At 31.9% G+C, this 22,464-nt stretch overlaps 3 protein-coding genes across 3 annotated transcripts; all 3 read right to left on the reverse strand.

The window, feature by feature from the left end:
- Positions 1-168: 168 nt before the first annotated feature.
- Positions 169-5,229, reverse strand: LOC101247247 (protein ORANGE-LIKE, chloroplastic). The gene is made up of 8 exons (XM_004246441.5): positions 4,808-5,229; positions 2,397-2,514; positions 2,168-2,284; positions 1,697-1,783; positions 1,485-1,561; positions 1,147-1,274; positions 869-1,002; positions 169-454 (listed from the first exon to the last, which is right to left on the reverse strand). Exons 1-8 carry the CDS (start codon positions 5,005-5,007, stop codon positions 377-379), a joined length of 939 nt encoding a protein of 312 aa, XP_004246489.1. The 5' UTR covers positions 5,008-5,229; the 3' UTR covers positions 169-376.
- A 2,002-nt stretch (positions 5,230-7,231) lies between these two features.
- LOC101246952 (uncharacterized) lies at positions 7,232-9,770 on the reverse strand. Its single transcript, XM_004246440.5, has 3 exons — positions 9,333-9,770; positions 7,912-7,965; positions 7,232-7,585 (listed from the first exon to the last, which is right to left on the reverse strand). The coding sequence occupies exons 1-3, from the start codon at positions 9,615-9,617 to the stop codon at positions 7,352-7,354; spliced, it is 573 nt and encodes a 190-aa protein (XP_004246488.1). The 5' UTR covers positions 9,618-9,770; the 3' UTR covers positions 7,232-7,351.
- Positions 9,771-10,663: 893 nt separating this feature from the next.
- Positions 10,664-19,491, reverse strand: LOC101246655 (sorting nexin 1). The gene is made up of 11 exons (XM_004246439.5): positions 19,362-19,491; positions 19,118-19,255; positions 17,304-17,439; positions 16,791-16,924; positions 15,580-15,654; positions 15,094-15,253; positions 13,848-13,981; positions 13,697-13,765; positions 12,901-12,980; positions 11,503-11,563; positions 10,664-11,415 (listed from the first exon to the last, which is right to left on the reverse strand). Exons 1-11 carry the CDS (start codon positions 19,371-19,373, stop codon positions 11,209-11,211), a joined length of 1,206 nt encoding a protein of 401 aa, XP_004246487.3. The 5' UTR covers positions 19,374-19,491; the 3' UTR covers positions 10,664-11,208.
- Positions 19,492-22,464: the final 2,973 nt, after the last annotated feature.

The following is a 22,464-nucleotide window of genomic DNA, read 5'->3' on the forward strand; positions in this document are numbered from 1 at the left end:
ACAATTACATTAACATGAATTAAGATTAAACAAAGAAGTAAAAATTCATATAGCCTAACTTTCGAAATGCATAATTGGTGTTATTATTAGTTACTCATAAAAAGATGAGGTGGCGAATCAGACACTCTTTCGTCATATACCACATATATAAAAATGGTATTCAGTATATAGGTCGAAAATTCTGTTTCATACATTTATATCAAATCTTGAACACATACGCTTAACGAAATTTCTAACACCTTCATTGTTAAATAGATGAGGAGTTATCATCTTCATAACCAAAGGATATTCTATATATAATAACTATGCTTATAACAAAACCAAAATGACCAATTATTTTTTGTATGAATATAAGTTACAAAATGAGAATTTGTACTTAATCAAATGGATCTATTCGAAGGTCATGTTCACTTGCCATCACCATCCCAGTACACAGACATGTAGGGCACATTACCTAGCCAAAAAATATCATAATATGAAACAAAAAACATTAGCATATATACGTATACGATAAGGGAAAGTTATCGTAACATGTGATGAGAGATGCATGCGCGTATTTGTGACATGCATCTTCTTAGAGGAACTCATTTCGTAGGTAGCAACGAGCAAGGATAGGAAGAAGGGGTTCAACGAACCTTGTTGTTGTTGAGGATGTTATTCTAACTACAAGGGAAGGCCTCATTTTGGCCATGTAATGTGGACGAATATGACTGTTTTATTCTTCGGTCACACATTTTTGAGATGCTCGACTATGGGACGGATTGTAACAGACACAGATATTTGTTTTTTCTTGTAAAGTTACTACTTATTGAACTGATATAATATGACTGTTGAGTGCATGAAGTAGGGAGATGATCATGTTTCATACCTTTCCAGTCCCGGAGCAATTCGCACATCTTTTAAGAGTTGGTGCACGCAACGATTGATAAGAACCATTCACTGAAATTGGTTCAGTATAGAGGCATTTACCGCTTGCTGAACATCGTGCACATGCCAAGTACCCTACACCAAATCAAATGACCATGAAATGAGATTATGGTCAGTACCATGAACTCAAATAATCAAAAAAAGACACTGACTATTGGTCGAGAGTTCAATAGTGTAGACATTGTGCAATGATATGTAATAAGTTTCACATGAACATACCACTTCCATAGCAATATTTGCACTTTTTCTTCTCTTGTTGGACTACATTGTTAGCTTCTATTAGCATGAGGGCTGAGATGACTCCCACTGCCCCGCCTGAAAAGGACGCCACTATGGGGTCGACCTGGCTGAGAAGAAGAGAAAAAGAAGTCGGTACCCAAATTCACGAGGACGTAAGTGGTCTTCTGTTTCTATTTTGTGACGCTCCTTTTTTGGGAAGGTAAAGAACAATGCAGTGAACAAATGTGCACAATTTAATGATGTTTGTGAGGAACAATTCACCGACCTTTTCTACACATGAAAATGTAGTTCAGGACTTCAGGTTACAGTTTACATACCTCAATTGCATAGGCAAATGCATGTTACGTATAAAATCTTCGTATGAGGTGCCTCCTAGACCTAATTTCAGCTCAAGCTGCAATATCAAAGAGTTACAATAGTCGAAAGACTTCATCATTCAAGAATAGGGAAATAAATAACTCCATAGTACCGTTATGCATAATGCAGAACCAGAATAAGGATAAGGAAATAATTGAGTTCATGAGCTTACTACTGGGGCAAGTAATCCACCGAAGACCATAATCCCAGCTATAAATGAAAAGCTTGTAAGATAAAGCTGCTTTAGTGTCTTTGGAGTCTGATACAAACAAAAAAGGCACCAAGTAGAGAATAAGTGTCACAAAATGCTGATCGACAAACAAAACAGAATACGTCAGTTTCATATGATATAGGTCAGTTAGACAAGCTTCCAGACATCTCAACTCAAAAGTGTTACAGCAGTGACGAAGCTTGCAAAGCTTCACATGTATTGTATATTAACTTGAGGTCGTTGTAGGAACTCATAAATTTGAATCTCCGATCCGCTATGTTTGTCAAGTTGCTTACTTTGACAAACCAAAACATGAAAAAATGACTTCCCCGAAACAGCGATTTTTGTTTATAACTGGATGTATAAAACCTCCTAAGACCAATTGAATCCCTAGTATACTTCAGTTGTTTACAAGAGGACTCGGCAAATTACCATGTTAGGAAGAAATGGTATCGTTGATGGGATATCTGGCATCTCATTTTCATCTTCACCGGTCTCACCTCTAGTGTTAGAGTTCTTTAACCTTTGTTGTATTCTTAGCCGACGTACCTGAAAAATTAATCCGGATTTTAAGAAGCTATTTGAGAGTACAATCCTTGGGAAATAATAAGTTGTTCCTTTAAGTTCCCTTAGAGGATGTTAAGAACTTGAGAAAACTCACCTCTTCCATAAGGAGGAAGATTTTGTTGCGCCTGCTCCTAATGTTATCCTGGATTTCTTGAAACTGCATCTGACCAAAATCTTGAACGGTCTCGGGTCCTTCAATGATGCAGAAATTACTGTAAAAAACATGGACCAACATTAGTTAACTTCAAAAGAACACAAGCTTATAGATTATGAGTCAAATAACAGAAAGCAATATACAATCAATCAAAGCTTATAGGAGTCCAACACGAGCGTATGCTGTCTTGGATTTCTTCAAACTGCATCAGACCAAAATCTCGTATGGTCACTGGTCCGCAAGTGATGTACAAATCATCATACAAACATGGAGCAACATTAGTTAACTTACAAAATACAAGTTTATAGATTAGGAGTCCAAAAATAGCAATCAATATAAACTCAACAAGCCACTCCTCAATATTAAGGAAGTTGGTCTTAGCTATATGAATCTTGTGTATCCGTTCTGCTCTACGCGTTTCCCAACATCCAAATGAGTTCAGTTGTGCAGACAATTTATACTAGTTAGAAACTATCTTGTGCTGACCTTCAACCTATAACAAGTCAACAACCCTACTCAATGACCCTGACTTGAGACAGGCTATACTCTACAAAGTTCCCACTTCCCATACAACAGAGTCATCAGTCCAAAAACATCATTCTAAAGCACTTCATTGTAGCAAAATACTTCATAATGATCTTCTCCGCCTCAGGAACCTTAACTATCGCAACTTGAGTAAAACAATGCCATTCAGTAAAGGTAAAAGTTCCTGCACCAAATCTCCAATAAGAACCAAAAAGGATGTTAACCAGATGCTAAACTTACAAACTTCTTAACATTTATACAGTTCCCGTTATCCCGTATCATTATTTCAGCCATATACATGATCATGTTACTGTCAAAGGAGGATTAATCTGCCTCAAACCCACATGAGTCGAGAACTTCGAGAACTCATCATAGTTAGTAACTACTTTTTTGCTGGTCTTCAACCTATAGCACTCCCCATTTACACAAACTAAAGACAGCTACGCTACCAAGTTCACATACAGCCAGAGTAATGAATCCCGAAAACATCATTTTAGAAAAGCTATATGTAGCAAACTACTTCATAATGATCTTTATCAAATCACCTACCTTAACCTTCAGAACTTCAAGCAAAACCATGAAAAAAGAAAAAAATTCCTTGAAACCAAATAGTAAAGTTACAAACTTTTTAAATATGGATACAGTTAGAAAATCAATATAAATGGACATATTAAACTTTTAAATGAGTATTTTGCCATGACTTGTTCACTCCTGTTATTTTTTTTTGTCAACCTGCTTTGGAAATTTTTTAGCCGAGGATCTATCGGAAACAACCTCTCTACCTCCCAAGGTAGGGGTAAGGAGTGTGTACACTCTACCCTCGTAGACTTCACTTGTGGGTTTACACCGGTATTTTATTATTGCTGTTGTTGTTTTAAAGCCTCCCAGCAAGAGGCTAAAGAATTCACCTTTCCCAAACTCAACAAACAAAAAACTTGCCCAATATCTCAAACCAAACATAATTGTCAAGAGCAAATCAACACTAAAATACCAAATTAACAAGAAATTTGATAACCTAACGTTGGATTATTATCTCCAAAAGTAAGTTAACTAGATGGTAAAGTCACAAACTTTATCAACATATATACAGTTTTAATATCAATATTTCATCCATATACATGGTAATATGAAATGAGGATCATTCTACCTTAAACTCCAACAGATAAAATTTCCAATTTCTAAATCATGCCACACCAAAGAATTTACCTTTACCAAACCCAACAACAACATATCCGTGTAATCCCACAATGTAGTGTCTCGGAAGCTTAGAGTGTACGCAGATCTTACCCCTACCTGTTGTTCTAAACTTACAAACTTTATCAACATATATACAGTTCTAACATCAATATTTCATCCATATACGTGATAATATTAAATTGTCAAATGAGGATTATTCAACCTTAAAATCCAAAAGACAAAAAAATTCCAATTTCTAAAGCTTGTGACACCAAAGATTTCACCTTTACCAAACTCAACAACAACATACGCAATGTATTCCCACAAAGTGATGGTCTAGGGAGAGTGTACGCAGACCTTACCCTCCTTAGACGAAGAGAGGTTGTTCTAGACTTACAAACTTTATCAACATATATACAGTTCTAACATCAATCATATACATAGTAATACTAAGCACTCAAATAAGGACTAATCTACCTTAAAACTCCAAAAAAGACAAAATTTCCAATTCCTAAATCTTGAAATACCACAGAATTCACCTTTATCAAACTAAAAACTACCCAAACATAATCATCAAGAGCAAATCAGCACCAAAAATACCAAACTCAAAAAAACTTGAGAACCAACAAGAAAATTTTGAAAATCCCAACCTTGTATTACTATCACCAGAAGACTCAAAGCCATCCTTAGATGAAGAAGAACAAACAAACTGAGTTCTTGCTGTGTATTTCAATAAAGATTGGTTTTTTAGAGTTGAACTCAAAGAAGAGCTAAACAAAACATGGGTCTTTGAGGAATCAAGCTTAGAAGTATGTATTAATGGATGAAAACAAAAAAAGATAGAACCCATCTTCACCCTTTTGAGAAACAAAAATTAAAGAATAACAGCAAAATGAAAAGATTAGAAGATGGGTTTTTTTTTGGAGGATTATATTGAGAATCAAAGTTCTTTATAAGAGGATGATGATGAACTTGCTTTATCTAAAGATTGGGCACATAAACTCATTTTTAGTATGATAAATGACATAAATTTTTACCAACATTGAGTTGTGATCGAACCGCGTGGGCATTCGGTAATTCGGTTCGGCTTCGATTTTTTTAAATTTTTTGGTTTTTGTACAACGTATACCGAATACCGATCGAAATAATTCAGTTTGGTTTGATTTTTATTATTTCGGTTCGATTTATATTCTTTCAATTTGATTTTGTTGTTTCGTTTTTTTAATGGGCCCTTAGTGGGCTTTTTAAAATTTAAAATTGAGAAACTTACATGAATATACTATACTAAAAAAATATTTATCATTTATAGCAATAATATTTTTTTTCACTTGATCACTTTTAATTCATTTTAATATAAGATTAATACATATTTCAAAGAAGAATTTATTATTCACATATAATACAAGTTTTAATGATTGATAATACAGTTATCACACATTTTAATACACTTATAATGCAATGTAACAATTTTTAACCAAACAAACATAATATATTTCAAAAACAATTATAATTCAAATATATTGTATACATAATTCACTTTTAATACATATTTATTACAATATTGCTATAAATGGTATTAAACAAAAAGTATCGCTAAAATCAGTAATTATTTTTCAAAATCTATTAATTTATGTAATTTTTCCTTTAAAATTTTACAAATTATTTTTGTTTGATTTTTCAGCTTAATGGACTAAAAATAGTTACATCAAAGAGGTGTCTTTTAATTTTAAATTTTAAATTATAATATTTATTATTTAACATTAGTAATTAATATAATATAAATATATATTATGATATAATATATTTTGGTAAATCGAAATACCGACTAACACAAAATTACATATCGAAAACCGAATCAAAATATCAAAAAATACAAAAATGTATACCGAATATCGAATCGAAAACCGAAAAATCGAAATCAAAATATCAAAAAAATTCGATTAGGTTTTCTGATATTTATGCCCAACCCTAAACAATTGAGTTTTTTCATTCTTGATAAAGATCGAACAAAAATTATTTAAAGTACCCTTTATTGGATAGTGTTGTATATTTAATATATGATATTTTTCGATGTGAATTTAAACATGAATGTCAATATCTAGTGAAAAATCAAAAAAGAATGAAGAAGTGAAGTTTCATATAGTTGAATTTAACTTAGAGATTGGGTTATTATTATTATATTGTATTTCGATTAATTATCCTTTTTTTTTGTTTTAATTTATGTAAAATTGTTAGAATTGATATAAAAGTTAAAACAAAGGTTTAGAAATTTATCGTCTAAAATATTCATTTCATCAAGGATAGAAATGTCAAATACTAAGAAGCTGATAGAATTGTTTGGAAGAGGTCGAATTTAACTTCTACGAATTATCATAACTCGTATATAAAGCATTACTTATAACATAAAAAGATCCTATAAAAATATTTATAGTTAATTATCTATGACAAGTGTAATTAATAATATTTATAACATTGATTTTGAAATTTTGGCGATTATAAACACGTTCTATTTTAATACAGCAAACTTTTATTAGAAATTTGAAGTGAAATTTGATACGATATTTTCTTCATTAAAAGAATATGTTTGGTACGCCGAAAAATATTATGTTTGAAAAATGATTTACAGGAAGATGAGTGGGTGTTCTATTTATATTTTTGTTTTGATACGTAACTAAAAAATATATTATTCTAAAATATTAATATAATTTTAAATAAATACTATTAAACAAGAAAAGAAAAAGGTACAAATATGATAATCCTTCGGTCACTCTATACAGAAGTCTTAGATTTGAGTTCTTTTTTTAAAGAGAGCGTGGCGAATTTTTTATGTATTAAAAATGTCCAATGTGTCTGTACGGGAAACTAAATCTTTCACCACGTATATTCACATTAGTGAAAATGTCCGAAAAACTAAATCGTTCACAACGTATAACCACATTAGTAAACGTCCGAGAAACTAAATCTTTCACAATGTATATCCACATTAATAGATGTCCAATGTGCGTACCGAACACCAGACGGGATACCAAGTCTTTAACTTCAAGTTAACTACATGCTATGTATGACACTCAAGATTCTTCACTTGTAATAAAGTTTTCATTGAGTTTTAAAGAAGTGAAATGTTCTTTATACATAAAAAAGAGTGTTGAAAGAGAGAAGTTTTGTAAAAATATACAAAAAATTGTTCCCAACTTTCAAACACTAGCTATCTCAACAGACTTCTGAAGGGCACCTAAGAGGCTTCTCATGATTCTTGGCTCACCGGGAGGCGCCTTATCTCTCGAGGGTCCATTTCGTATGGCTCGAAATATTGGAGGTGAAGTCTCAGTTGCAGGGAAAACCATACAGTCTATATATGCAAGAACTTCAGTTTGAGCATCATCAACTGAAATGAAACAAACTCTGGCTCCGCGAGGAATTTTATCAACCTGTATACGAAAGTAAGTCTCATCTTGATGATGAACATTGTGTATACAACACGAACAATTTCGAGTGTTTAGTCTGTGAATGTAAGAATGACTAGTAGTTTCTTCTGCATAAGTCGAAAGACAGGAAAAAGAAAACAGAATCTGCCTATTTTTTTGTTATAAAGGACAATTGATGTTTACTTCTTTATATTTTGAATCTCGATTGATTGGTTAATAATGTTCTCGAGGTTGTATATAGTCCGATGTTCAATGATATGACTCTCCTACTGACTGCATTGCTTGAATGCAGAAACAGTATATCGAGCTTAGAAATGAGGACGAGTTACCTTTAGAGGCACCGGTAGTGGCAACATAGCTCCTTGACAAAGGCTGTTAGCCCACTGCAAGTCACAAAACAAAGCATCGTTAACATTAACATACTAGCATTAAACGACAACAACTATGCCTCAATCCCAAATAAGTTGGAGTCGGTTATATATATATATATATATGTATACTCACTAATCCAGTTTATATACAAAGATATCAGTAGAAACGACGTCTTTCCTTTCTATGTTGACACTTGAACAGAGAATTTGCATGTTAAATGATGCACACAGAGTCCAAACATGAACAAAGGTCATCTGCAAAATGCACAAAGTCCACGAACACGAACATGGAACTTTGTTATGACTTCTTTTCAATTCTCCATCGTTCTGTTCTTGTTCTCGAGGTGATGTATGCAGAAATGAGATTCTCTAAGAGAACAAATGTGTTAAACAGTAAACTAGTCCTTTCATTACAAAACTTGCTGCTAAATGAATCGAAATGTGACTAATGTATCTCTTGTTTGGATATTATAGCTTCATACGCTATAGCCTCGAGTCCTTAAGTGGTTATTGAATACTCTTTATAAACCAGTATGACTAATTAGCCATTCTCTTGAACCTCTAGGTCTTCGGAGTTAACCATATGATAATTCATATTCCGAGACCTCTGGTTAAAAGGTGAAAGAACCTTTACCATTCCCACACCTCTTGGTGGTTGTTGAAGTTTTTTAAAACAAACACATAAACACAACAAAAGTTCACTTTTCTTAATCTATGGTTTCAAAGGGAAGAACCACTAGGGATTCTATAACTAGTCTAGCACACTCTTTTCTTACCACTTCTAATTAGATAGACTAAAAATACTTATTGCAATCAAATGAAATTTATACAAACAAAAGTGAAGATCAGGGGTGGTTCGACAGTGTTGAAAAAAAAGACATGTGTCTTAGGCCTTCAAATTTAAGGCGTTCTATTTTTAATAATAATAGGTTATAAGTTATTATTTATGAACAAATATTGAATACTATTTGTAGAAAAAGTAAACATTTCATGAAAAATGAAGAGATTATTAGAAGAAATTCGACATATCTGTAGTACTATATATCTCATGAAATATAATTTTTAAAATAAGCATGGTAACCAGAAGAAATCAATTATAAAAAAAAATATTAACAATTTAAGTTTAAAGCCCCGTTTGATTTTTGTTTTAGATAACTAATACGCTTAAGGCGTCCCTGGTAAAAACATTTCAACATAAAGGCTGTCCGGTACACAAATCATCCTGTGTTAGCAGGGTCCAAGGAAGGGTCACACCCTGTGATGTAGACAGTCTACCCTAAAACAAGCATTTAGCGTCTGAATAAGCAAAAACAACTTTATTGTTGCTCTAAAGCTCGTTTAACTGTCTTTGAAAACAAACTCACAATCAAAAGCAATACCTGAAAAAGTAGGGTTTCAAATCTAGCAAGATCAATATCTTTTGGCAATTTCATTGTTCCCAAAGAAACCCCATCTTCATAATCTTGATCATTAGGTCCATCTCCTCCACTTGCTTTCACCACAACACTCAAATTATGATAATTTGAAAACTCACTGAGGTTAAACAACCTATTGTTAGTGTTGGTGATGAACAAAGTTGAAGGAGGAATAGACCTAGTTGGACAAATTTGCACTTGAGAATTATGTGTTATGTGAAAAAATTGTTTGGTTGTTAAGGAAGACATGGCTAATTGTCTTACCCTTTTTCTTTTTGTTGTTGTTGTTTTAGTTTTTGTTATTTTTTTTGCTGTTAGAAGTGGTTATTTTTATGAACATGTTGATGAGATATTTAGATAGGATAAGGGATTTTTGCAAATCAGTGGTGGACAGTCTACAATAAAAAATAACAAAAGATTATTACCAAAAATAATATACAAAAAAAAGATTTACTTCTTAGTCCAGGAAAAAATTACATGAATTAATACATTTTTAAAAATAATTACTGATTTTAACGATACTTTTTGTTTGTTATCATTTATAGTAATACTGTGATAAATCTGTAATATGCATTGAAAGTGAATTATGTATGCAATATATTTGAATTATAATTGTTTTTGAAATATCTTATGATTGTTTGGTAAAAAATTGTCAAATTGTATTATAATTGTATTAAAATGTGTGATAAATGTATTATCCATCATTAAAACTTGGTATTATATGTGAATAATAAATTGTTCTTTGTAATATGTATTAAACTTGTATTATAAATGAATTAAAAATGATCAAGTGAAAAAAAATATTATTGCTATAATAATAAATATTTTTTTATTTATAATATATTTATATAAGTTTCCCTTTTTTAAAATAGAAATATGATTGTGATCCGTTCCTTGGACTCTTGCATAGAGATAGCTAAGTACACTAGATTGATCATTTTTTTATGGAAGTAAAAGATTCTGATCTGACCCTCGGACCTTATGCATAGTGAAAGCTTAATGTATTAGATTATCTTTTTTTGTTTTTTATAAATTCGTAGTCTAAAACAATTCGTTGTCATTAGCCAATACTGGAAACATCTTTGACGTTGGTTCAATCCTTCCTCAAATCCTACACATAGCCGAAACTTAAATCTTTGAGACGACAATATCGAGTGGATTTAGTTAGATGGAAACTCCCGCGTAGTTAGACAGGAGTTTCAATGATCATCTACCTTATCTAATAAACTATGTGCCCGCATAGATCTAGCATTGGAGTTTAAAGAGTCCTTTAATTTAGTATAAAAGAATAATACTAAATAGAATGTATTCATTATTTTTCCATTATTAATATCTAGAAATACATGAGATGATAAATAAACACATGAAAAATGCACCAAATAAGATATTGCTAATACAAGAAGTTAATGCATTCATTATTTTTCCTAATACACTCTACCAAACGAACCCTAAAAGTGATCTTAAAGTTATATATACAAGCAATATTGTTGCAAACAAGAGTTTAGCTAATAGTATAGAATCATAGCTCACTCTGAATCCAAATATAAAAACATGGAAAATGGGATTTTTTCGAAAGGACGAGGAAGATAAAATAAATTATGAATTAAACAAGTTTATTTTGCCTGTCAGATAAAAAGAAATTAATTTGAAGCTATTTTCTCAGTTTTTTTTCCTCTCTTTGCTGCTGTACAAGATCCACAAGTATCTAACTAAAAGTTCATACAACCACCAAGCTGCAGCAACACCCTTTTTTGCAAACTGAATGCAACAATTTCCATTCATGCTCTCAACGTCGAGAGCAGATCGTGCTGAAGTCCGTCTTCATATTGTCGTAAAATTACTATGAAGAGTGAGCTTCAAGCTTGGGAAGAAGACTTCGCCATGCATCTGCTATGCCATTAGATAGCCGCGCCTGTCCCTTAGCAAATTCATGGAAAGCAAGTCCCATATCTGATGTCTTCTGTTCTTGAAATCGGACAATCTCTTCGTTCATAAGCCTTACTATCGTATCAAATCTTCTCGATGTTTCTTCCCCTTCAGCCTTAAGCTGTATTCCGGAGAAACACAATGTAAGTACCTGTCTGGGCAGTTCCACGACTAGCCAACTGGAAAAAAAAAAGTTGAACACACTGACCATTTCATACTCGCGCTCAGCCTCAGCCAACTTCTCTGATCGTGTCAGCTTGTATTTATTTCTGCAATGAAAAGGCAAGAGACGAATTTTACTTCAGAACAGGGACTCTGAGATACTGCGCAAATGACTAAACAAGACTATTAAGAGGATTGCATATTTCCCTGTTTTAGATAAAACAACAAACACATGTTTCGACTCTTTACTTCACAGATTAACAGGATAGGAATGAAAAAGAAGTCGCTGTTTATAATGGTAACTTTTCACCTAAGATATGCATATTACATATGCAAGAACGACGTCAACGATTTTTTTCAAGACAAGGAGGACGCTACATTAAATAAAATTGCAAAAAGTGACTTCAATTCATTCTTCAGTGAATCAAATTCTTAAAAGTAATTTCTTCACTCTTCACTAAATCAAATACACACTTGGCACCATCTAATCTTGAACCTAGTAGTTACAGTTCAACACGTGATGCTAAAAGGCCTTCCATTGATGTCCCATCTATGTAAGTTTGTATAAAAAAACATATATGGTTTGTCATCATTGTGAGAAATACAGGAGAAATACATTATTGAATCGTGTATCTACATTATTACATTGAGACCCTATTTATATTTTATAGACACTGCATTAGAATCCTTTTTCAACTAGGATTCCAATTCTAGTTAAGATTGTATATACTTATTTCTACTCTAACAATCATAATACTATGCAACAGTATATACCATTGGCAGAGTAAAAGTACCTATATGGCTATTCTCACAAAAGAAAGAGGAGATAGGCTGAGGTTGGGAGGAGGGGTGGAAAAAAGAGGGACCCATGTAAACCTACGCAAATCAAGGGGCCAACATGATGGCTAATAAACCCAATCATAACATTGAGCTCAATGTAGGTGAAATCAGCAATTAAGTTGTACTTTTATACAACATGCAGGACAATGATAAACTAATTAAATACAGCAAATTCTCATACTGCAAAATTTTTTGTAGCCGATTAAAATTTTTTGTTAACTTCTCCAGTAAAACAAGACCTAGACAGTATTTACATCAACATCAAACCACATCTCACACTAAACATGCCTGGATGATAAGAGTAGCAGATTAGACCATACTAACAGTAAAACAGAATGAAGCCTTGTTTATCAGATTTAAGATATCATAGTGCATATTTAACCCTTCCCATAAAAATAAAAAAATAAAAAATAAAAAAAACCCTCCCCATACACCTAGAATGCAGTAGTGTCATAGACCAGGTCAGTGTATAAATATGACATAGTTGAAGGAAAAACTTGCAACAGTTCAACAGAACAACCACCAAATGCAAACCAAGATCAGGTTTAAAAAACCACCAAAGGAACAAAACAGGGGGAAGAGCAGTACAGATGTTGAGACATACAAATCAATTTCCTTAAACTTAATTGTCTCAGCCAGTTCACACTGTTTCTTGAATGCAGTTGCTCTCTCTGCTATCGTAGCCTGTTCAAAGTTAGCACGGATATTAGTGTAGGAGAGCAACAGAACACTAGGTTACTCTTAGCAAAGAAAAAGCTGAAAGTACAAATACAGATGCAACAGTTATTTATCTTTGAGGATGCAGTATTTGTCAAATGTACTCAAGTCCTGAAGCAAGGCTTAGGGCAGCCTTGGCGCTTCACCTTGTTTAAGTTGAACCTTATTGCCTTAAGGCATGCCCGAGTCCTGAAGCTCAGCTCAAACCAGGGTTGGAAAATGATCTAGTACTGTTACCCAAATGTTACATATGGATATACTAAATGATCAAGAACAGAAAATTATATATTTTGTATGAAAAATAATTTATCTTAGATCTTAAGAAAATACTTAAAATTGCACCATTGCATATTAATTAAAAATTGTGATGGCATCTGAATGTAGTTGATACAGATTTACTTCAAATAATGTACATGATAACAATTATTGCAGTTTCTCTACCCATATAATTACAAGTTATCTTTATATTATTTTTTCTTGCATGTTATTCAACTTCATCATGTGCTTATAATTAACTTCATCATGTGCTTTCTTCACTAATGCACCCACGTTTTTGTCTTTTAGCCTTTGATGACGCTGAACTGAAAATTTCCATCCACTTGTTGGGTAAATAACACTGTTTCTTTTACTTTTTTTAATTGGTGACTAACACCTTTTTCTTACAAGCAAAGTAGACTGCTCACCTTAATAGATTGCACTGCTCGAACATAATCCTTCAAAGGTTCTTCGAAGTTCATTAAAAGGTGGTGGGCCTGAGTGACAGAGCATTGCCTGTTATCATTACCTAATTTTGTACAAGAGAAAAGACCATGGGTTATTCTTTGTTGAAAATACCTCTTTCTGCAGCTTAATTGATATTATCTCAGACTTTGCCCCAAGTTCTGAAAATGCTTTTCCAAGGGCATCATCATCACAAGTACCAAGAAGCTTGACTGCCTTTCCAAAGTCTGAGAGAGACTCGCCCAACTCTGAAATAACAAGAAAAACCATAAGTCAGCTGCTTGGAATGACAAAATGACAAGTTTGTCATATACATAAGGATAGGAAAGGAAAGTAAAGCACACAATATGTTTAGAAACACAAACACGTGATGAGATAACAAAAGTCATATGCCATCTTCGGATTGAACACTGTGAGGCGAAGAGAAGGAGATCAAGATATGTCAAATACGGAGACGGTGTTTGACCAAACAGTTCACATTTGAAATTCCTCATTTTCAAATTGCATCTGGGGTATACTGTCCCAGTTTGCCACTTTACATTGAGTTGTATCTTCTTCTCTGCATCCTCATTATGTGACAGATCACATAACTGAATAAAAATGTACCTGTCTCCCCTGATATTCTATTTTCTTACAGCCAGTTTGGCCATAAGCAAAGGAAAAAACATTGAGCCATTCATATTGTTCCCTTTCTTCACGATAGGAAATAGAAGAGGCTTTTCATTAGTTCACGTTGAGTTTCTCCAGAACACATTCTACAAATGGCTTAACCGTTATTAACTAATTTAGGTCACACGCACACACACACCTCTTCCCTGACAGAATTGCAGATGGAACTTAGCTTCACACAATAACACTTCTACATTAATCTTCTCCAATCCAGAATTTGAATTTACAAAAGTACACTTTCCCATTGAAGAGAAAAAAGTTGATGATAAACCAAAGTCGTGAGCCCCGCAGGGTCTCCAAGTTTTTTTGAGACAAGGGTAACTTTGTATTCACACCAACAATTCATCATCCACAGGTTCTCCAATGTATTGGTTAACCTTGTTTTCTCTCAGAAAAGTTGATGATGGACTCCTTTCACTATTTCTCGGGCACAAAAAATTAGCCCACTTGGTTAAGGGATGAAGGTATAGGATGAATCCTCCTAGAAGCTTAGCTATAGGCAAGGAAGGGGGTGCGAGCAGGGTCGAAGAAGGCATGGCACCTGAATCACCATGTCTCTTACTGCTTGAGAATCAGATAGATATCTCCTTACGAGACTGAAATAAAAAGTGCTGTAATACAGTAATTAAATATCTGAAGTGCAAATACACTTGCACAGAGTACTCAATGCCTTTAAACTAGATTTTCCTACCTCTGTGCCTCTTGACAAGACGATATGCATGCTTTTGAGCCTCAGCTAAATGCTCCTCAAGCTCAAAGATGTAGTTCTTCATCTTCTCATATTCTGGGGTTGATTCTTCAACTGGCTTTTCCTTCCCAAGAACAACATCACTCACTTTAGATTGGACATCCTGTCATTTACGACTTACTGTTAGTTTAAGAATAATCCTGTGCACAAACCATTGTAATATTCCTCACTCAGTGGCGTCAGCCAAATGTGGTTTGAACTTTGAAGTCCATTAATATACCAAAAAGATCAAGAAAAAAAACACACTATATGCACCACAGGCCCACATATGAACAATTAAATAACAGTAAATCACATCAATAGAGATGTTGTCAAAGAAGAAGCAAAGAAGGAGGATTAATTTCAATAAGTGTGATCAAATTATTTTAAGTGTAGAATTGGAAGTATAATTATTCGGAAATTGTATTATTATATTCAACTGTCAGATACCTTAAAGATTTGGATCAAATCTGCAGGCTTTTTCTTGAAAATACCAGTCTCCTGGAACCTTGCTCTGTCCATTGTCTGAAGAAAAGGCAACAGGCATGAACCACTTTTAAGAAAAAGATGAAACTACAATATTAGGAAATATATAAAGCTGATATGATAAATGCATTAGACATAGTTCAAGTACAGAGTACATGACCTCTTCCTACAGATTTTAAAACCTAAAGCATTTAATAATTGAAGAGAACAGAACTTTGACAGGCGATGTCCTCAAATACCAATCTGAAAGAAATCAATAAAAATAAGGTCTCCAGTGTACCGAAGATCTGCTAAGACTAGTTTATTACTCTAGAAGCTCATTACACCAATATGCTCCCCCAAATCTGCCCGGTAAAAGTGCATTTATTTAACCAAATCAATATACTTTTAAGGGTCATATAAAACCAACATTATTTTTTTACAAAAATGGTGAGCAGTAATTATATAAAATAAGAAATCTGGCACTCAGTGAAAATCCAAAATTATTTTATACAGCTTTTATACAACCGAGAAACCCCTGAAAGCCAACTGGTGCATGATTCTAAACTCGGTGGTTATTTGTGCAATGTTCAGTTGCTACTTTTGTCTACCTCATAAATAATACAAGCAGAAGCTCTACATGAACCTGTGTATTTTTTTTGCACAAAATGGAATGTAGAATAAGAATGCGGATATTAATAACCCTGCACATGAATTAAAAGTACTGAAATCACAAAACTAACCTTATAAAAGTAAATAAAAATGTTTACGAAGTAAATAAATTTTAAATTATACATTTACATTGTATACTAACTTGTAGTATAGAATCCAATCCTCCAGCAAGAGATAATCTCTCATTATAATCCCTGATTTACTAATCTTTGCATTACTAATCCTTGCATAACTATTCTATAAACTGAATGGCCCCTAGATTCTTCAAAGATAGTGCTCAATTAGTTAATAGAAATAAAGAGTTAGGATCAATTACAGTAGTTGATCCCTCAATGGCGTGTGTTCAAGGTTAAGTAACACAAATTAAAGAGACCACAAAACCAGTACAAGATAAAGACGAGAGACGTTCAATGATGTGGCTTACTAACAATCAGAATCACAGACACCAGACAAATAAGAATACCTCCACAAAAGGTTAGATAACATATGAACTCTATTCAACAAAGTAAACTAACTTTTATTACCTGTTCATCAGCCTGCAAGAAGATTCTCAAATCGTCACTTTGCCGAAGTTCATGATGTGAAGCTATTCTGTTTACAAACACATCCAGAGCTTGGCGCCTCATTTCAATAAATTCTGCACTAAATCTGAACTTTTCTGCAAGAAGGTAGATAATAATAATCACAAAATGCCTGAAAATAAGATCATTTTATTGGTGCAAAAGCTAGTGGCTCCCCTTGATAGATTCCAATACTTAAATCTTTATAACCTATACTTCTCCAAAGAAAATGGGATTGATGCCCCAAAACACAGACATCCTTACACATGTTTGACACAGTTAATTATGTCAATCTATAACAACTTCCGCCTACATGACTCCCAATTCTTGTCCGTCTCATTTAGTCATTTCCAACAAGCAACGATAAATCAACAGATTCAAGATTGAACATATTGGACACCTATTGGTTTTAAAATCACTTAGAGTTAGAGAAAAGTCAAAGAGATAACCAGCACGAGAAAGAAGTGTAGTCAATACCTACAGTGCTCTTCTCTGGAAGTGGAGGAATAAAAATACCCTTGTATTTCTCAAAAAGCCGATCGTGTAACCATACAAAATCACTATAACGTCGAATCACAATCTTTTCATTCCCTTGGTACTCTGCCAAATTTGTCTGTCTTGAAGAAAAATGGTGAATGAGAACTCGAGGAGAATCATGAGAAGTATATACTATACTCTGCTGATAAAAAACATATGAATGTCTGTTCCAGAAACAGGGCAAGAGAAAAAAACAAACAGAAGAAGCAGAATATTATAGAATCTTAAGTTCAGCAAAATAACATCCATTGGATGCAGGGATTGGGATGCGTAAGCTCTGGACCCAAAAAGAGTCTCTGGAGATTAAATTGAGTCTCAAACGTACTTAAGTAGTTGTTTCATTGCTTGTTCAGCCTATTAGAAAAATGAATTTTCGCCTAACTCAACCTCAAAAGCTAACTCATGTAGTAAGAAGGATTGTTCAAGGCTATAGCCTATACCCTCAATCAATCCTGGACACTAACACAAACTATGAGGTTCACATTTCAGGCCTCAAGATCCAAACTAAAACCACCCCACTAAATATCAAAGAACTTTTCCTTACAACATGACCAAAAGACCAACAAATTAAATATGTTATGTGTATAAAAGCATACTTTAAGGGGAAAAGATCTTTAGAACTGAACGAGAGAAACGGAAGTACAAATATCCTAGATGGTAAAAGTATCTATAAAGTACTTATTCCCAAGTACATTAAAGAAGGTTTCAGCGAGAATAGAGCAAGTGACTTAAAAGAAATAGGTTTATGCAAACACTGATGTGGTTGTTGCGGGCATAAAGTGAAAAAAATAGAAATATAACTCAAAATTTAAATAAGTAGTTCACACTTCACACTATCCAATATAGTCTTACAGTAGAGGTCCTAACTTTGCATGAGTGAGTTCACTTATATTGCTGATCCCAACATAGATAAAGAGGGAGGATTGTGGTAGGTTAATAACTAGCGCACAACTAGCAATCTATGATGAATTCTCACAACAAAAACAAGTTGATAAGACGGGCTTAAATTGTGCAACCCGCACTGTAAGGATTCCTATATTGATGTGTACTTGTTGTATTAGAATTTAGAGCAGAGACCTTGATTTCAAGTCACAGCACCCCTATCAAAAGAAGAATTCAAAACTTCCTTTGCAATTAGAAGTATAAGACTACCCTTTCTTTAACTTATTCGCGGAACTCCTGGAAGGGTTAAACAATGAAATACAAGTAGAATCAAGATATGCACAATAAATAACTAAGCATAGATATATCCATGTGTAACATTCGACTCTCCAATTTCCTAACGTCTCTTAAAAACCCCACCTTACTATATAGTTTCTCTTTCTATGGATGACATATTTTGAACTACAAACTTCATATCGCCATGAGAACAAAATCTCAAATGTCAATCGTATCAAATCAAGACGTTTTGCTCTTCAAACTCATGTAAATTATGCCAAGCTTAAAGGTTGCATCTTTCCAAATATACATCCAACAGGAAGTCCTTCCATTTGTTTACTCTGATTCTATATGTTATTCTTAGTCTTATCAGATATTATTGAATTTGATCATAGATTCAGTCAACCTTAATGCAATTAGCTTCTCTGAAGTACAGGAAACCCCAGTTCGAGATCCATAAAGGGGTTTCTTAGAAAATATGAACTTGACGTTCGCCCTAATCCAGCAACTTCGAGCATAATACTACTACTAGCTATACAATTAAACATGTATAAGCATAACTAGTAAATGGAAAGAGAAGGCAATGAATCAACGACCTTAGTGATGACTTTGTAGGAGATATAAGCTTGAACTCCATTACCCATTTTAGCTGGATCCGTAACTGATACTGATAAAAACGGCGCTTGTGAAGATGGAGATCTAGGGCTCTGTAACGAACCTGATCCACTTCGTTGCTGCACCATTATACAACATTCAAAATCAAACAATACGAAGATTCATCCTTATAAATTCGAAAAATTGACTACAAATTCAAAATAATGACGGAATCCACACAATTACCATGGTGTTCATGGCTGTTCGGCGATTAGTTGCTACCGGAGAACGGTGGCGATGGGTTGCGGTTTGTGCAAAGGTCTACTCGTGACTTTGGGTTTTAATGGAAGAGTCGTGTAGCACACATGTGAAACATATGATATATATATATATATATATATATATATATATTTTTCCAATATTTTCTTGTTATTCGATTTCTATTATTATGTTTCGTTTATATATTTTGATTATTATATTATTATTTTTCTATAGTTATTGTTCGTTTTTTCTATAAAATACATTATTTATTTTCTAGAATAGTTTGTTGTTTATTTTTTCACTTACGTTATTACTTTCTTTATTAAAGGATTTGTCAAAAAGAATTATATGAGTTAATTCTGAGTATAGTACTCAAATCTCATAAGACTTCACTTTTGAAATTACGATAAATAGCTTATTGTTATCATTTTGGTTGCTAGTCGGGAATTTAGTTATGTCGAGTTGTTTTATTTCGTTTTTTAGTTATAAGTATTAATTAATTACTAGTGTTATTATGCACTAAATGGAAGTTACATATTATTCTATGATGTGTTATGTTGTATTTAATTGGATTATATCATATTGTAATACTTTGATGAATGCAACATTTGAATGTATTCAAATGTATTGTATTGTTTTCAATTGTTACTCTACCTAATGTTATGCATTAAATTATTTAAAGGAAGCATCTATTAAAATGTGTATGACGAATATTTAAATTAAAAGTAGAATAAAGTATAAAATATAATTATTAGATAACAAGTAACAAGTAAAAATATAAAACATCAAACTGATAATTATATAAAGGCTGAATACATAAAATTTCCTCTGAATTTGGCAGCAACACTCGCTTTAGTACTTTAACTCTACGGGTAATTATTTGCCCTCTAATCTTTTTGCAAGTGAATTTAATACCACCTTAATAGAATTAATTTTTTTTTTCTTTTTGAAAAAAAAAATCTCACTATATATAATGGAAAAAAAAAATGACAAGTAACAATGATTTTAGTGATACAATATAATTAAATTTGGATAACAATCGAAATAAATATTATATTCAAAATAACAACATGATAAGTAACAACTAGGACTGCTTATCGAACGGATAATTTCGCTTAACAATTTGACCCGATGGATATTGATTTTAAAATTTTAATAATCTGATAACTAAACCATAAAACATCAATTGATTTGATAACGGACTAACATTTATCGTATAATTTATTAACAAACATTTGCAATTTTATTTTCTATATAAACACACCTTTAAAATGATTTTCTCACCTATTTTATGTGCAGTCAAATTATAAAATACTTCTATGTTACAACAAGAAATATATATATATATATGTATATAGAGTGATTAATAATATTATAACAGTTAATAATAAAAAAAGTATTTTCATATTTTTTATTTTACGGTCTTAGGACTAAAATATATAATTATATATGATGTAAAAATATCAAACAATGCTAATATACCCAAGTAAAAAGTGTTAGTGTGATACCTTTTTACAAGTTAACGATTTATTCTATAAGGAGATTAAATAATTCACTATAACATTAATGAGTCATTAATCATAAAATTTTAATTTATTTATCAATCGCATTTTTAATCTAATATCAATAAATTAATAAATTGATTTTTAAATTGACTAATAGATCCTTGAAAAAAACTATCCAATAAACTATAAAGGACTTGTTCATGTAATCAAAATGGCATAATCAATCTAACTTTTTTTTTTTTTAAATTTTACATTGATATTTTTAATTTGGACATAAGAAAAATTCACTCATTGCTGTAAATAAATGATATTTTAATTAATTGCTTTTCATTAACTAATATCTATTTTTTTTTTCAATATAGAAAATTCACTTAGCTTATTATACAAGGTAAGTTTGAAAGCAAACAAACTAATGCATACTTAATTTATAATTTATGTAATTATATCTAGTCAGAATAAGATAAAAATAATTTAACATAAATTACTAATACATAGATTAATTAACTGAAAAAAAATTCTAAAACAATCAAACTTTTTGCTGATACTAAAACATAGACAAAAGAAAAAATTCATTGTGAATATAATATCAAAACTTATCTCTCTTATTTTAATTTCCTTATAATAGTTATTTTTAAGTGTGCATCAAGGTAATATAATTAATTTATCTCATTTAATATTTCATTTTTTCGAAAAGATATTTTACAATATATTTTTAATAACTACCTTATTCAATATCCATCAATGACATATTTATTTGTTCATGTTATGATTCACACGTAGAGCAAAAATATAAGATAAGATGATCAATTTATTTTAACAAGTTAAAGTTTTAATAAATAAAGTCGCCCATATAATAATTAGAGTTGCACATATTTTGACGGAAAATAATATTCATTTTATGATTTTTTTTATAACTTATATATATATATGGAAAGTAAAATATAAGATAATTTTATTTAGTTTAATTATTTTTTTGTAGAGAGAGTTCTCTCTTTCATGCGTTGATGGATTTAAAATTTATTCATTAAAATTTCAAATAAAACTATTTAAAAATAAAATCAAGTTTTAAATCATTACTTTTGAATTTAATCAGTTGTCACTACAACTCTAGCTCTGTCCTTATTAATAAACCCCATTATAAAGACCAGGAGCTAAAATAGTTATTTTTTTCAACAGTAATATTATAAGCATTCATTAATATGGTGTGTAAGACTGGATAATGAAACATGTATTAGTATCGGTTCGATTCTGTTCCGGTTCGTTGCATACGGGATAGAACAGGACATCCTGAATCGATACACATAACGGAACAGAATCGAGGTTTGGCTGGCGTACCAGTATCCATTTATCTCGGTTTATTTTAGTTCTGATTCGGTTCTGATCCGATTTTAATTAATTAATATTTATTAATTAATTTTATATTATATATTTATATATTATAATTTATTTTTTATAATTTGTGTAATTATTTTTTATAATTACAAATTTAAGTTATTTAAACTAAAAGTTATAAATATAATTTATATATTATAACATATTAATAAATAATAAGTAATAACTTATAAACCTCAAAAGATTTTAAT

Source organism: Solanum lycopersicum, chromosome 9 (genome assembly GCF_036512215.1).
Source record: "Solanum lycopersicum chromosome 9, SLM_r2.1".
Lineage (NCBI taxonomy): Eukaryota > Viridiplantae > Streptophyta > Magnoliopsida > Solanales > Solanaceae > Solanum > Solanum lycopersicum.

Bases quoted from the DNA above. Each gene is read 5' to 3' on its own strand.
- LOC101247247 (XM_004246441.5), bottom strand. From the start codon at position 5,007: ATGGGTTCTATCTTTTTTTGTTTTCATCCATTAATACATACTTCTAAG. The intron at 2,515-4,807 runs GTTGGGATTTTC...TGTTTTTTACAG, and splicing joins TCTGGTGATAGTAATACAAG to TAATTTCTGCATCATTGAAG. The intron at 1,275-1,484 runs GTATGTAAACTG...TCTTCTTCTCAG, and splicing joins CATTTGCCTATGCAATTGAG to CCAGGTCGACCCCATAGTGG.
- LOC101246952 (XM_004246440.5), bottom strand. From the start codon at position 9,617: ATGTCTTCCTTAACAACCAAACAATTTTTTCACATAACACATAATTCT. The intron at 7,966-9,332 runs GTATTGCTTTTG...TGTGACTTGCAG, and splicing joins TTGAAACCCTACTTTTTCAG to TGGGCTAACAGCCTTTGTCA. The intron at 7,586-7,911 runs GTAACTCGTCCT...TTTCGTATACAG, and splicing joins CACTACCGGTGCCTCTAAAG to GTTGATAAAATTCCTCGCGG.
- LOC101246655 (XM_004246439.5), bottom strand. The intron at 15,254-15,579 runs GTATCTGACAGT...CGTAAATGACAG, and splicing joins ATTTGATCCAAATCTTTAAG to GATGTCCAATCTAAAGTGAG. The intron at 11,564-12,900 runs GTATGTCTCAAC...TTTTCATTGCAG, and splicing joins AAGTTTAAGGAAATTGATTT to AAATAAATACAAGCTGACAC.